Source organism: Odontesthes bonariensis, chromosome 3 (genome assembly GCF_027942865.1).
Source record: "Odontesthes bonariensis isolate fOdoBon6 chromosome 3, fOdoBon6.hap1, whole genome shotgun sequence".
Classification (NCBI taxonomy): domain Eukaryota; kingdom Metazoa; phylum Chordata; class Actinopteri; order Atheriniformes; family Atherinopsidae; genus Odontesthes; species Odontesthes bonariensis.
In genome coordinates this window covers 21,950,338-21,967,263 of record NC_134508.1, presented here as the reverse complement: position 1 = coordinate 21,967,263, position 16,926 = coordinate 21,950,338, and the positions used below count along the sequence as shown (strand labels likewise).

The window sequence follows — 16,926 nt, the reverse complement described above, 5'->3', positions numbered from 1 at the left end:
AGAGGCTGCGTCTTTAAATCAGACAATGACTCGATCCTCAACTCCCCAGTCTACATATTGAATGTGTCCTTGGGCTGAAACACCCATGTCCTCAAATGTTTTCCTCACTTGCAAGTTGCTCTGGATAAAAGCGTCTTTCAAGATTTTGAGTAGAAACTCGAAGGTAAATGAGGTGAAGTAAAGTAAAGTTGAAAGGCAGGGACCAAGAATAACACTTAACACAAAAACAAACTTATTCACAACCTGGGACGGAAACTGTTGAACTCCCTTATTGCTCATGACAACTGTAGGGACTTAAAGTTATGCATTACTGAACTTGGGGCCTCTTTGAGTGATGGGTGAGTGCTGTGGCTGCTACACAATGGATGTGCATGGTGCCCACTGGTTCTCATGCAGACCCATTCGTTGCATGCCACCACAAGCGACAAAAACCAAAGATGGTAAAGGTCACCATATAGGATGACAAATGTGACTTGTTTACAATGAGTGTGTTATGGAATTTTTGTCTTAACTCCCTATTAAGTTTTTGCTTACCTTCCTATTACATCTGATGAGAAGTGAAATATAGACTTTCAATGTTTGTGCCGGCCGGCCACGTGTTTATTTTCTTCTGCAAAAGAGGTCAATCCTCACCAGTCAGCGTTGTGGTGAGAAGAGACCTAGAACAAAGGAAATCAGAAGCATTTATACAGAAAGAGGAGGGTTTGGACTTTCAGGTGACACCTGAAAGAACACACCGTGTGTATTCTCCAACTGTCTCCTTGCCACACCCCCTGGGGGAAAGTCTCGCACTTTGGGGAGATGCAGAATCCGGAGACAATGGTCATTTGAATGATTATTGTCAATGTGTTAATCAACAGACACATGGTCTGCAGACATTGGGTCTACAACAAGGTGTCTTTTAAGAGACAAAAGGTTAGCAGACATCGAATTTACCATAACAGTGTGAAAGTATTTTTTGCCGATAACTTCCTCTTCTTGCCATTTTGAGCTTAAACTGTGGTTGCTTGTTCCTTTTCAATTTGCCATCGAGATGAATCTGACCTCTTTTCTTTGACTCTTCATCTCCTAAGCAGTTACACTTTAAACTTGGTTGCCTTTTCTTGAAAATACTTAATAATACACATAATGTTTAACAGACCTAGAACTTGGATGTTTGCGAAAAGGCTGTTGTCAGCATTAGGCCGATTTCAGACCAGAGCGTGGCGTGGCGGCAGCGAAACGACGGCAGTCTTACGCCGGTTATCAGGCGGTGTGTTCAACTTGGCTTTTCACACCGGACAGTCCGCGGCCGCGGTAGTTCCGCTCCAGCCCTGTCTGCATTCCCCATTCATTTCAACCCAGGCATTGAATACTAATGGTAGCTGGAAACTAAGATTTTAATAGCATCACAAACTTCCTGAAAGCCAGTCTATGATGCCCCAGCAGGGTTAAGTGCCATGATCAAGGGCCCAGAAATGGCAGCTCAATGATGCTGGGACTTGAGTCCCTGACCCTCAGTAACTCAGAACCTTAACCGCCACTGCTGTCAAAGCTGGTCCAGTAAAACTTGAAGTATTGAGGCACTGCATCTGTAAATAATTTTCTTGCCATTCTCCTGGTGGGGAGCCAACAGGAAGTCAGGCGGATCAGCCAGAGGAAGTCTCTAATGCAGATGCTCTCAACCAGAGGACTCTGCTATTCTGTGAGGGAATAAAATGTCCAATGCACATTTGAAAGCCTAAAAACAAACATTTTGGAGACGTGTTCAATTAATACAATCACAATGCAAGCCAGTGCACACATCTGCTAACAAGCTTGACAGAGGCTGGCACTGAGAATTGTAGCTGCAATAAGATACACATTTCATGCTATGTGAACATAACTTTTTGCCTACACTTCACAGGAAGTTAGATCAGCCTAAATCTCTTTCCACAGAATTTACTAGAAATATCATGAAAGTGTGTAGCACCACAGCTGCCAGAGCAGGATTCTGTCTGCGAGGGTCAAAGTTCAGAGATCTCTAACATCCTACTATTGTATTTAGAGGTTTTCCTCTTCCTGTCCTATGAGGATACAAGTGTCCAGGGTGCTTTCAATTCCTGCCCATAAACGCTGCAGGAAAAATCCCATTCTGGAGCAGGTGTACATTTTGAAGGAGCAGGGCTCTTATAATGAAGATGAAAAGACTCGGGTGACGAATATAAAGTGTCTGCCATATATATGTCTCAATAAAGCTGCCAGTACAGAACATTAGCAAATGACTGTTGAGTGGTGAAGATAATTGGACATCTAAATCTTAAGTTCTTTTTGGTCACACTGTACATACACCATGCATGAATATACACTTACAAAACACTTTATTAGAAAGACCAGTGAGCTTTATTTCAGTGCAATACACCACCTCTATCCTAGATTCTTCTTTTAATTCAATTTCTTTGCATAGAAGTTTTTTATGTTTTACCTTCTCCCGCATGTAGGTTAATAGCACAAAATATTAATATCGCCTTTTAAATATAATGCATCTTCACAGGCTATGACCTCAATAACAAACCTAAAGTAAAATGATCAAATTATTCATAATGTGATTTAAAAAAAAAGAAAAAGAAAAGAGAAACAAAAGTAAACAAGGAGTAGAATTTATATCTGAGCAGACATCTGTATTGAATTGTATTTGATTTTGTTGGTGCGCCTAATAAAATGACCAGTGAACGTTTACACATAGACACATATATCTGTTCCAAAATACCTAATAGTATAGTATTACCCGTAAAATAACAGATTCCTGCATTGTTTCTTTAGTGTAACATTATTGGAGTAATGTAGCTTATTGGAGTTTTTCTTTTGTTATTTTTTCAAAAACATTATTTGGAGGTTTAAAAGGAAATGTAGAGGGCTTCATTTTAATATTTGAAAGATCTAACAGATCAGAGAATTTATTTAAGGAGCATTACGTGCAAATTTACGAGTCAATTGTCTGACTGTAAAAATGAAGTTATATTGGCCTTAACTGATCTAACATTAAGTCAAACAAGGTTTTTGTCTTCCTCCTGGATGCACTGGAGTGCCTGTATTAACTATATAAATGTAGATTTTATGGTATGTGAAACTGTGCTCTTCTTTTTTTATGTGGGTTTTTATTGTTGTTCTTATTTTGTTTATAAGAACCTTTGTGTCTGAAATGAAGGTCGATGGATTTTTTTGTAATGGGAAACGACAAGAAAACAGGTACATGCACAATGAGGAATGGTTATTATTGTCATCATTACTTTTTTTTCTATAGTATAGTACCAGACTATTGTGAAAAGCTCCAAATTAGGTTTGTCTACACAAGAAAAAAATTGATTTTCAGATCATGCTGCCCATTAGACTGTTCAGCCGGTATAGAAAATGGGTGGCTGAATAACGCTTAAAAGGACAAATTTGTACCTTAAACAAAGAACCATAGCCACTATTTCTGTGATACTAGAGTCTGACCATATTTCTGCTGTTCCATTTATCACCCACATCCCCCAGCTGTTTTTTTTTTTTTGTCTTTATGGAGATGTAGGCTGCATCTCCACATGTAGAAAACACACTCAAGACCAACAAAGCATAAACATTTAAAGGTTTAAATTTGAATCAGAAGAAATGTGTTATTTATTAGATGTCTGATAATTTCATCTGAAGTCTTGGCTATGTGTTTACTCTGCCTGTCACTTGCCAGCCACAGTTATCACGAACACTGTTTGAAATGCTAATCTTCCCTTCACGTGACACGAACAGCTTAGCCTGTCCTTTAACAGTTTGAATGATTTGAATAGCGGGTAATCCTAACAGTGAGATGCTTAACTGGCTGGCAGAAGTCCCTTTTCATGCCACAAATCATCAGTGTTTATTCATTTCAAGAACATGGCGTGTGTCATTTTATTTAGAGACCCATGCTATACAGATAAAGTTTTATAAAAACAGTGTTAGACAAAAATCACAGCTGTAGGCACATTAGATCTTTTAAAAGTCGTGTTTTATGAGTGTCCTTTCTGCAATTAAGATTATGATCCTGTTTTTTCTTCACTTGGTATCAAATCATGCAGAGACAATTATGGAAATCAGAAATGTCTTTATGTTAGTAGGCAATAATGATGCACAGAATGTGTTTTGGCAGTGTTCAGAGAGATAAACAGTCATAATCAGTGTTTCTGCTGGCATATATTCACAACATGTACTCCTCCTCAGAGATTAAAAAGAACCATTGAGGGGTCCCTCTCTTTGAATAAACCACAGCGAATGAAGCTTCTAACAGAGCTGCGAATATTTGGAGAATAATTCTCCAATTGCTCACGGTTTCTCAGAGGGAAGGGCACACTTCTGGTGTGTGTGTGACCTATTTTTCCAATCGCATTCGTCAAAAGTGTGACTGCAGCTGGGGGTTCAGAGTTCCCTTTTTGTAAAAGAATGTTTTCAAAAGTCTGCCCTGTCACTCATGCACATCGGTGTCACATTTTCCTCAGGCATTTTTCTTGGCTCACCTCCTTTAACATTCCCTAAGAAGGGGGGGGGGGGGACACTTTGCAAATAGGGGACCTAACTGCATGTCTGGCAGCACAAGACATTCCTGACAGGACTGAAGCAGTAAAGGGGTGTCTGCTTCAGAGCTTTTAGCTTTTACTTAAAACCGAGCTTAACGCTGGTAGAGAGAATGGGAGGCCCCTGGATAAAGAGGAGGGCTGGGACAATGGTTAACCACAGAGTGAAGCATGCCGTTTAGGGCTGAGAACAGGCGGCACGACGACATCACAAAGGCTCCCCTGCACAACAGTACTGCTTCCCCGGCAGTCAGAGCCAGCATATATCCATGATGAGGGCTTGGCTGACCAAATTACACCCTTGAAGGCATGAAAATACAGTCTGTGTGGTTTTACCATTCAGTTAGCAGTTCATCTGCCTGTAGCGTGTCAATGCCAAAATTCATCCTGTTCTTGTTTTTGGAGGTTATTACTAGCAGTGACTCATATGGTAACAGAGGGATGTTGCAACATGCTGCGACTTTCGTTCGGAAGTTCATGTTTATGTTTCAGTCTGCTTCCATGCAGACCTTTTGAAGTCTGAAATAGACAGAAAAGTACAAGAAAGTTGTATTTTGTGTAGAGAGCATAATTGCCAAGTCTATTCAGTGCACAGCAAACATTAGGCTATGACATGTAAAGTGCATGCATGTTCCTGTTTAGATTTGTTGTCAAAAATGAACACCAAACGCTCTTATTTGTCTTGGCATCACCCAGGTTAATTTGAAGAATAATCTTTTATTCTTGATATTTGATTCTGCTTCAGCAGTTGAATCAGGAGCTGCACTGAGGGATGTCTGCAATCCGAGCTCATCGGGAAACATTTTAGCTTTTCATAAAGAATCCAGATTAATTCTGGGGGTTTTCTGCCTCTTGTGAAGTGACACTACTCATCCTGTTCATAATAGCTCCTTCCGTAATGTTCTGTTTTTGCTCGGCAGGATAGGCCTTTCTCTGTTCAGAGTTGAGGCATCGGTGGTGCTGATGACAGCACTGCAAAGAGGAATCAAGTTTCGCTTGGGGCTCCCACAGCCATGAAGGATCTGTAGTCTGACTGGTAGTGTCAGGTTCCTCTTAAGGAGAAATTTTACTCTGCTTTGTTCAAGTGGGGGAGTGCATTACCTTCCCATTAAACCAGTTTGATCTCACTGTAAATCAACCGTGTAGACATTTATGAGAGGTCCCACGGACAGGTCATCTTACTGGCTTGGCATAGAGCCTCAGTGTTTGTCTTCATCCTCAGTAACTCTCTTTTTGTTTTTAAGTAACTCCTGGTCTGATGTTGCACAGGGAAATTTATTGTAGACTAAAATTGTGTTGTGAATTGAAAAGGTAACATGCTGAGGGATTAAGTCTTTTTATATAATCAAGTAATCACCAGACACAGTTTACATGTACAGCTCCAGGGGGGTCATAGAAAAAGCAGAAATTGATGTTACTGTGTTGACATTTAATTTATTTGTTTGAGGTAAAGCAGATACAAGTACTTACCAGCTTTCTATTTTACTTTTCTCTCTACAAATGTTTCTGTCTTCATAAACCGTTGCCTACATGCACATATCCAATCATTAACACTATACAGCCTGTGAAACTTTGTAGGAAATGCTTTAAGATAAAAATTTTGTGTGTAAATGGTTTGCTCATGCCATTTTTGTTTGGTGTTTTGATGGACAGAGATCCGTAACCAGCTGGTGGAGCAGTTCAAATGTTTGGAGCAGCAGTCTGAGTCTCGCATCCAGCTGCTGCAGGACCTGCAGGAATTCTTCCGCCGCAAAGCCGAGATTGAACTGGAATACTCCCGCAGCTTGGAGAAACTGGCTGAGAGGTTCTCCTCCAAGATCCGCAGCTCCAGAGAACACCAACAGTTTAAGTAAGTTTCCCGGCATGCTGACACTGTTTCGTGTACATGTGTTTGTGCATTTGATAGAATGCAGCAGCATTGTCACGTTTGCTTTCCTTAATGTTTGTTTACTTAAACAGCTTCTTGTCAGTGCTCACTCTAAATCTATTTTTAGAGTCTAATGACCCTTTTCCTTTCAGTGAGAAACCAAACTCGCATGGAAGCTTTGCACATTGACTTAAAGGGATAGTTCGCCTCTTTTGACATGAAGCTGTATGACATCCCATATTAGCAATATCGTTTATGAACATTTTCTTACCCCCGCTGCGTCCTGTGAGCTGAGTTCCAGCCTCGTTTTGGCATTAACGAAGGTAGTCCGGCTAGTTGGCTGGGGTTACAAAAATAAAGCATTTTGCTACTCAAAACAATATGTGCTCAAAAGTGATACATTTGCATCATTTGCATGTGCAGGAAAAAGTCAGACCTCACAATCACTTGGCGCTTTTTTCTCTCCCTTCGTATCACTGCGCGCTGCCGCCTGCCGACAGCCGCGCCTGTATCAAGGTGTAGACCGTGCAGACCGAAGTGCAGGCCGAGCAGTAAACACCGTGTAATAGGCGCGGCTGTCGGCAGGCGGCAGCGACGCAGTGATATGAAGGACGTATCACAATATGAGGATATTGTTTTGAGAAGCAAAACGCTTTATTTTTGTAACCTCAGCCAACTAGCCGGACTACCTTCGTCAACACCAAAACGAGTCGGGAACTCGGCTCAGAGGACGCAGCAGGGGGTTAGGGTACCCTTTCGGTAAACACTTATGTGTTTATATCCTGACTGTTAGATCCATCTTTTCTGATTCTTACTATTATTTTTTTCAAAGTACAGAGAGGAAGTAATTCTAATTACAGACATCATCTTTAAGACATCATACTTGAATTCAGTTTAGTCTTAGTCTTATCTTATAATTTAAGGTTTTAGGATAGGAACCTTCGAAATACTATACATTTAATTTGCATAAATAAAAAAACTGTATTTATCATATTTATACAATATAAAAACTAGAAACTAATGTAATTTTTTTTTCTTCTTTTACATCACAGGATGTTCTAATGTTATTAACCTTTTTAATATGGCCACAAGACCGCAAGATGTATTTTTATGCGTTAAAAGACTAATGATGAGCAAAATCAGCCATCAGTGCAATGGCAGAGGATTTCTGTTTTGAATCAGCGGAGCACAACTGAAAGGCACGGTTATGATACTTTCACATACATACAATCTTATGATTCCTTCTGTTTGAAATAGCTCTCAGGTTCAAAGATTTCTTTCTTATTCTTTGCTTTCCTGAGCTTTATTGAACGTACAGTGATAACGCAGTCGATATATAAATGTGTACCCGAATTACACCAATATTAGAATTGGTCATTGCTTAGCTAAGAAATGGAAGGTCTGTGCTGGCGGGTGGAGATGTAGGTGGGACCACATTAGCACATTCACAGATCCCAATTTACTGAATGAGGAAAAATGTTAAGGGAATGGATTTTTTTTGTCTGGCAAAAAAAAAAGCATGTACAATTTGAAGACAGGTTTTACTGGTGGGACTTTTAAGATTTTACATCTACTGTTTTGTCTTTAGAAAATGATGAGAATAAGTAGTTTCAGTTGGCAAATACAAATACCAAGGCAAAGATGATAAACTGTTCAAAAGAGTGAAGTAACCTGTGGCTTAAGTGTAATGTAATGTAATGTAATGTAATGTAATGTAATATAATGTAATGTAATGTAAGATCTGCTGCAGTATGAGGAGTGCCACGGGCAGCCGTGGCCTAGTGGTTAGGGAGGCGGACTTAAGATCAGAGGGTTGCAAGTTCAAGTCCCGCCATTACCTCTCCCTATACCTCTATTCATGGCTGAAGTGCCCTTGAGCAAGGCACCTAACCCCACATTGCTCCAGGGCCTGTAACCAATACCCTGTATCTAAATAGATGTAAGTCGCTTTGGATAAAAAGCGTCAGCTAAGTGTAATGTAATGTAATGTAATGCTTAGGAAGGCCATTGAACATGAAACATCAAACATCAAATTGAAATGAGATCACCCATAGCCTTCACCCATTTAGATTTGCATCACTGAAAATTCTGAAATGTATGCTACTGAAGAAATGTGGCATCTTCTGCTCAGAAATCACCAGTAACACATTGGTACATGGCTCACGCAGGGCATGAAATTGAGCTCTGTTGCTAAATAAAGTACCTACGGCGAACAGGAAAGCTTAGTTCAGACTGGTAATGGGAGCACCAATCCAACTGTGATCTGGCAGCATATCTCAAGCAGGAATCTGCGCCGACAGACGTGTTTGATTCAGGAAAATTGCATTTCTTTTTTTTTTTTCCTTTCTTTTTAATCATGATTATGGGTTGAAAATTGTAAAATGAAAAAGCCACCTTCTTTTTCAAATGCATACTAATCTGGTGGAAAGCAATTACTCCTTTTTCTAAATCAATTATACTAAATATTATGTGTGTAAAATAAGAACAAAACACAGATTTACTGCTCAGGTTTGAGATGTGATTTTTCTTACTGTTGCAAATATGCAAAAACAAGTAGCTATTCTTCCAACGCCTGTATGATAAATATTCCTCCAGCTGCAAAATAGGACACGCAAAACAATTTACATTTATCATCAAAGCAAAGTTCAGCTGATATTCTTCTGAGTGTGGCATTAAAAAAGACAATACAATTTAGGAAAAACAGATACAAATGTGTTTTCAAACTAACCATTCGAGAAGTAAACACATAATATAAATACTACAATAAGATTAAAAAATCGCAAAACAGAAAATCATAGAAAAGTATAAAGCAGAAAATTTCCTAAAGTATAATAAGTTGACATGTGTTATTGGAACAGTTTCCGTAGTTAAAGCATTCTTTGCAAATACAGAACAATTTTTGTTGTTTTTCATTGTATTAACTTCTAATGCATTAGAGTATAGCATAGCTGCCCTTAGTACCTTAGTAACTTAGGAACTAGATAAGTTTGAATCCATAGTTAACAGAAAACCACAAAATGTTTTACAACTACAAGTTATTTCATTATTCTTTGCACTGCAAGGACAAATTGCATGCAGAAGAGCACTGTCTGTGTGAAGTGCACATAGATTTAATTTAATCCAGCTGTGTTTGAAGACTCAAGGCTTGGCTGATAGTAGACAGAACTGTGCTGCAGCTGCTGCAGCTCTGTGGGTTAACCTTTGAATTGTTCAGTTGATCTTATTGACTAAGCAACGGACACTCGTCAGAAAAGTGCACCTATGATCCAGAGACACACGTTCTAACAATACTTTCCACTGCCAAGATCATTGCAATGAGGGGAATTACAAAAAAGGTGAGATTATGGCTGCCTGAACTTATAACGCTAACCACTTTGTACTGTACCTTTTTTGCTCTTTACATAAAGGAAGTGTGGGAGGATCCAATTACCCATGACACTATACAGAAGATAACGTAAATTTCAGCTAGACTCAGAATCTTTGTTGCCTGACGTTCATATGACACACCTTTCTACATGTTACAGTGAAATCAGCTGTAATTTTCCCTCTGTAGATATGAAATATATCCAACAAGTTAATTTCAAACTAACCAATACGTTTTCAGATTGACTTTATGGACTTTTAAGAAATTATTGCACCTTGTGTCATGAACTCCTGGCCTACAGGCATGCAACCACAAATCCTGATAATCAGCTCCGACGCAGCCTTTGCTGTGCCTTTCCTACCCATGGGGTGTAGTGAAGTTAATGGCGAGCCACCAAAACACTGAAAGTGCCTGAGCAAGAAAAACACTTGCTTGTCCAATAAAAACACTTTTTTGGCATAAAACCCAACCATGCAGTATGCACCGTCGACAACGCAGGGATGAGAAAAGCAAGTACTGCTTTTAATACTGACAGAGTTCTGATTTTAGCGTAGTGAATGAATTTATTTTGAATTTTACTTCATGTTTGATGTACCATGCATGAGTAAAAAAATACAATCCTTTTCTCTACAGCCTTCCATGTACGCAAACTTTCATTGAAGTCCTTGCAGCTTAATCATTTTTGTTGAGGACAATGTTCTCTGTAACATCTGTATAATCATACTGTTGTTTTTTTTAAAATATTAATTTATTCATCATTTTTGAGAAACATCAAAACACAACAGCATATTCAGACCAGAATGGACTTGCGTATGTCCTGGATGCCAGCTGACAGAATGCTGGCTGAACCTTTGCACTGCTGATTCATTAGCAAGCTGAAGGCGTCTGTGATATACAGCTACTGCAGCTACAGCCGCACCGTAGCGATCCAAGGATCATTTTTGCACTTCCTATTGACCTCATTTGCAACAGTGAAAAGGAATACTAAAGGGTAACTTAGCCATACTTCAGTTGCATTCACAGCCTTCTCTGTATGTCTCAAGGTTCTGTACTGACTTCACCAGACTTAAAGGCCTACAGAAAGGTGATTTTTTGCACAAAACTGAAATAGCAGATCGATTCCTTATATACCATGGAATTTTTTTATGATTTTAAAATAATTTTAGGCCCCTGGATAGTCCTGATTAGGCCCAATAAACTATCACCACATTTGACTCGAATTTGGCAAACTGGAACGACAGGTGCGTGACGTCACGAGTGCCAGATGCTGGAACAATCACCAGTAGTTCTAGTAGCGAAGCCAGCAGTTTGCCAGACCTGGACAGCTTCTTCACGGCAAATTTTGATGTGTGCCGCGGGACGTCGCTTGGAAATATAAAACGTTGGGTTCAGTGCAGTTTTTATTGCGAGTAGATGTACGAAGTGCGTGTGTTGTCCTCAGCAGCAGCAGCTCACACCACCGGGGGCAGAGGAAGCAGAGAGACCCGCGGTCGGACAGGAATCCACCTGGCGGAGAGCGAACACACTCTCCGCCAGGTGGAGAGTGGAAATCAGCCGGCAGAGCGATCATGTCCACGTCGGGGCTCTTGATGATCGCTCTGCCGGCTGATTTCAGGGCAACCATCCCGCGGTGTGTCCGCTCTCCGCCAGGTGGATTCCCCCTGAGTGTCCGCACCGCAGGGAGCTGAACACGGCGGGATGGCTCCGGCTGATTTCACCAGAGAGGAGGCAGGCGGACAGGGAGGCACAGACACAAGTTCCGACCGCAGGTCTCTCTGCTTCCTCTGTCCCCGCAACATTTGAAACTTTTCAGGTGAGAAAGTAGTCGTTTAGATCCCCAACGTGTTGAAAACCTGACAAAATACCGGCTGTTTACCATTTTGTTCCGACGAATTCGGCGCTGCTAAAGCTAGCCGCAGTGAGCAACGCACTTCCGGTTATTTTGACAAAATAAAATACCCGTTGCCTTTTATCATAGGGAAAGCCATTACGTGCTGTTGTTTTGAAAACAGGAAGTGAGCCTACCCTCGTTGTAGCTAGCTTGAAACTGCGGTTTTGACAGGAAATGCCGGGTTGCCACCGTCCTGCAGTGCTTCTGTCTCGGCTTGTATGGTGTCGTGGGGCAACTGATTTGTCACTCACAAAACAAGTTGAATTGTTGCTAGATTCAGCCAGATTGAGCCCGAAAGTCGCTAGATTATTTTTTTTTGTCGCCAGAGATGGCCAAAAGTCGCTAAATCTAGCTAAATTGGCAACACTGAGGCAGCCAGGAAAAACCATGGCACTTGTGACGTCACACGGAAGCCCCGCCCCCAGTCTGGAATTCCAGGAAGGTTTCCTAGCGGCAAATTCAAAATCGCAAATTTCATGCGTTTATGAAATGTTTAGGTGTAGAGTCCAATGATCATTATTGTTCTTCTGTGTATGTATTATCATTATGTATTGGGTGTAGTGTCAGCTTTCTGTAGGCCTTTAATTTTAAATATGTAACTGGCATTTCATGGTACATCTTGTTAGGTTTGCATCACACGCTATGGCAATTTAAAATGGACTGGTATTGTCCATCTGTCAACTATACTTATCACCATTTCAAAGGCAAGTTGTGTGATATTAGCATGAAGGATAATAACATGTCTGACAGGTCAGACAAGCGCTGTTGAATTTTTGTGGAGCAGAAGGAGATTCACTGTTTAGTTGTAACATTCTGACCAAATATTGAGTAGGTCAATAGTTTTGATTACTTAGTCTATCTGTAAAAATTCTTAGGAAGGTGGCACTGTTTTTTTTCCCAGTAGAACATTATGCTATGAAAAGAGAAGCAGTGCTACTCGCTTTACTTGTCAATGGGTTTGATGTTGTGGCTGCTTGCTAGTGTCAGCTCTGTTGTTATGTGCGCGTTATCTTTATTCTCAGTCATCTCTGCATCACTTCTCTGCTGAAGTGATGCCACTATGCACCTCAGGATCAGCAGGACACAAATAAGAAAAGTCAGGCATATTCCAGCATTACATTTTTGGATGCAGCCTGTTTCTACAGCATAGTTTGCTTTAAAGAGCCTCTAAATCCCCATTTCTACCCCCTCCCCTCTTCTTTCCTCTATTCCCTAGCCCCATCTCCTTTTTGTAAAGCGACCTTGGGTTACTTGAAAGGCGCTATATAAAACCAAGTCATTATTATTATTATTATTAAAGATTTACTATGCACTTTACTTGAGATAATGTGTGCCCCTGTATGATAGTACAAAATGATTTAATGGTGCTTTAAACATAGGCAAGATGTCTCATTCATTGTAACTATGATGTTGAAGTATGGCTCCTCTCTTCTGCTTTGAGGGGCAAAGGGTAAAAGGTTGAACTCTATCTCACTAGGCTTGGTTTGTTTGAACAGAGCAGTCAGTACTGTGCTCTTGTCAGGTTGACAAGCCCAGCTGGTACAAGTCAGGTCACAACCATGAACAGAAAAGCTGTTTCACAGTTTAGTTGTGTTTTTTTTAGATCTTTTTAAGCCATTTCTCCACTTCACTGATGCTGCGCCATACTCTGCCTTTCTTTGGTCTGTTTGTCTGTGCAGCTGTGCATTATCGAATGTTGGCATTCTGTCTCTTCACAAGAAGGGGAGGAGAGCTAAATGATGTGCAAATCAGCAATGCAGCATATTGAAGCCCTGCATAAAAATGGGGGCAAAGCGAATTTAAATGGCAAAGCTAGCGGCAAGAACCCACGTGCCCCATGTCTTTTGAAACTGTTTGTCTCGTCCTCCTTTTTCCTTGGCTGTTTCATTGATAAGTGGCAGGCAGGCGGTGTGAAGGGGATTAAAGGCCCTCACAGAACCGAGTCCTGGTTTGATAAATACAGACTTCCTTCTGGAAATCCTGGCTCAGACGCATCAGCAGCTCTGGGTGATTAGATGGTGGCATTCAGTGCCACCATAACTAAAGCACCCACACTGTTCCATACAATGCCGACTTGTTCAGGGTATGTGCATTATGGAACTGGCTCGCTATCTGTTTATCCATGAATCAAGGGATTATTGTAGTATTCTCCAACCATGCCCTCCTTCTTTGTTTCCCCATTCACATCCACTGTCTCCATGTCGCATCTTCATCATGGTCCTCCAAGTACTCACAGATTATACCGTATGACTGTATTCTCACAGGGTTATTACGGGAGAGGCAAAACTGTAAAACAAAAATAAAACATGTAAACAGCTAGTCATTGCTTTGCTGGATGAGATGGATGTAAAAGGATGCTCTCTCTTCTCCCCCTCCTCTTGTACGTGTATAAAAACTGAAGGCATGGTGCCATCCAACTCTTTCTGAAGCTCTGGAGATCGATTGATCTGCTCGTTCTCAATTGATGGCAAGGAGAACTGGAAACAAAGCAGAAATGGTGAAATTAATCTCGCAGTGTGTCTGTCTTTTGAGATAAATAGTCCTCCAGATAGAGAAAAGGTAGCGTCTCAGTGCTGTAAAACAAGCTTAAGAGCTACATTTAGTACAATGTTAACAGACTTGGCTCTTGGATGCTGCTGGTACAGTGCTCAAGCCTAATTAACGACCTTCTGCTCCTAATTCCTGTGAAATGAGGGCAGCAGTGAAAGAACAAGAGATCCTGTGTCCTTTGTCCTCTTTCTCTTTCTTCTCTCCAAGGATTTTGTCCTGAAAATCCTGAAGAATCTGTACCCCTCCATTTTCAAACCCTCCCATTCCTTGATTTGAGTCTCCTCTCTAATTGGACATCACTTGCTGTTAGAGTGAGTGATGCCTCTGAAGTCATCTGTTGTTAAGATACCAGCAGTTAAAACAATGCTGAAATATCTAAAAGACTAAAAGGTATTAGACTAGTTCTTTGGTTAAGGACTGTATACATACAAACCTATGAACAGTCACAGCAAGTGCGCTAACAAATTAATGGTAACCAAATAAAAAAAAAAAACTTTATACTTGCTAAACGCTTATTATGGTGGAATTGTTACTGTATTGGCATATTTGACATTATAAAGAACAGTTAATGATTTCTGGGTGTACAGATGAAATATTCCGAAGGCATATAAAGCAAATCTAAAAATCTCAAATGACTTTCTAATAATTTCAGTGTGGCATGAATCTTGAATTCTACTCAAGTTAAACACTCATTAATCTGCAGGAAAAAGTGGCTTGAGTGTTAAAAGTTGGGACCACAGGTCCGCAAACACTTTAAATCTTCTGCGGAGGGCCAAGGATTTATGTTTGTGGGAAGTGCACAGTGCCTGATTGGAAAGCTGTGGAGGATAAAAAAAAGAAGACGGGTTGTGGTTGTGCTTAGGGATGAGATGAGGGATTTCTGACCACTCATTGGGATTAGATGCGAGTAGAGGTGCTTGTTCTGTAAAACCCTCAACCATGAACAGTAATTATGTGCTAAAGAGTTGTATTTCTTACAGATAGATTGGTTAATCAAGCAGAACTGGTGCAAAGTTATGGATGGTTAGACTGTGGAAATAGGCCATCCCAGACGAGTGCGGGATGTGTGTCTACAGTCCTTCTTGTACATCAGTTGTGCGTTATCAGCAAGAAAAGATGCTTGTGTTAACCCACCACTCTTTTATCACATGACACTGCTATGCAACAATGATCAGTACCAGCTTTAAAGTCTTATGTTCGGCCTAAAACGCAAGACCTGCTTTGCAGTTTGAGTTCCTAAGACTTTATATTGTTAGGATACAGCATATTATTGTCCATCCTAATTACATTCTTTATAATTACATTCTTGATTATAATATTGAAGTGTATCTTTAGTTATTTTCACACAAGTCTATGTCATTCAGTTGAATCCGTGACACTGGCATGCTGTTTAATACCACAGAGCTAAGGTGCTAGACCGCCTCTGTATTGTATGAATGACCAAAGGGGAGCAGGGACGGCTTGATGATGGCATCTTTTGTGTGGCTATGATTGATTGCTGGCTTATCCCCACTATTTCAAATTACAATTAAATGAGTCACCGCTATGGCGAATTGTATCTCAGGTCACCATACGTCAAAGAAGTAAATGAACGTAGTTTATTTTTATCCTATTTTTAATCCTATCTCACATTGATCTTAGGATGGTGTGCTGGTGTTTGTATCCTCTTAGCCTGATATAAGTGCGTTTAGGGGCAGCATTAAATAAGAAATAATGGTGAAAGCACTCTGGAGTCGCTGCATATCAGCTTCATTAGATGTAATTAACATTATGGAAGCTCTCTGAAGGGGATGTCTTTGATGTTGATGCTGCTTATCCCTTCTTCTTCTTCTTCACTGTGAAACTCAATCCCCGGCCCTGCTCTGGCTCTCTTCCTTCCTTGCTCTCATATCCCCCTCGCCCTCTTTGTCTCCCCCCCCCCAGGTTGGTTGATTGATTAATACTTAGATAGGATCCAGACAAGGTTGTGTATGTGTGTGGTTCAATGTCTATGTGCTTTGGTCCTACCATTTGAAAGCACCCAAGGCAGAAAGAATCTAAACTGATTATGCTGCAGTCATAGCTCAGGACCTTTTGGATCATTATGGTCAACAGCATTATGAATATATTCCCTCGTAGCCATAGCATTGTTTGGAGTGAAATGGAGGGAAGAAAGGAACTAATTGATTAGGGGGGAAGACACACACTGGGGAGAAAGAGACATTGTCTCTGGTATTTTATGTTAAAACAATTTGTCTCCTTTTAGCTGTTCTGTGCAATTTATAGTAACTTGTGTAGCTATCAAAGACCTTATTGTGTCATCTTTAGTTGAAAACTAATATTAATTCCTCTAAACACTACTGTGCAGCATTTGGCTCACATTCTCATCAGCCTATAGCTGGATTCCATGTTCACTGCTAATTAGAAGATGTTTGCAGATAAGCGTCTTAAACTAAGATGACAGACATGATAGAAAGGGTACTTGCTATATTGTCATTCTGAGCATGTTACCATGTTGATGAAAGCATGCACCACTGTCTAAGTTCATTCCCATGTGATTTTGGGGAAGGGGGTGATTTGTCAGAATTAGTTTTTTCTTCAAGAATATATATTTTTTAACCACTGTCCTGCATATTTTCACAGTTATATCAAAGGCAGATGTTCAAGTGTGGAAAATGTAAATGTAGTTTGTCTCATCGTAGGCTAAATCTTATTATTTTTGTGGAATTCT

At 40.4% G+C, this 16,926-nt stretch overlaps 1 protein-coding gene across 2 annotated transcripts in view; it reads left to right on the top strand.

Annotated features, from left to right (window-relative positions):
* srgap3 (SLIT-ROBO Rho GTPase activating protein 3) overlaps positions 1–16,926 on the top strand; it is a 62,776-nt gene that overhangs the window by 8,247 nt on the left and 37,603 nt on the right. For both annotated transcript variants that reach the window (XM_075460970.1, XM_075460971.1), the window contains exon 2: positions 6,198–6,393. In XM_075460970.1, coding sequence (XP_075317085.1) covers positions 6,198–6,393 — 196 coding nt within the window. The remainder of the gene's footprint in view (positions 1–6,197; positions 6,394–16,926) is intronic.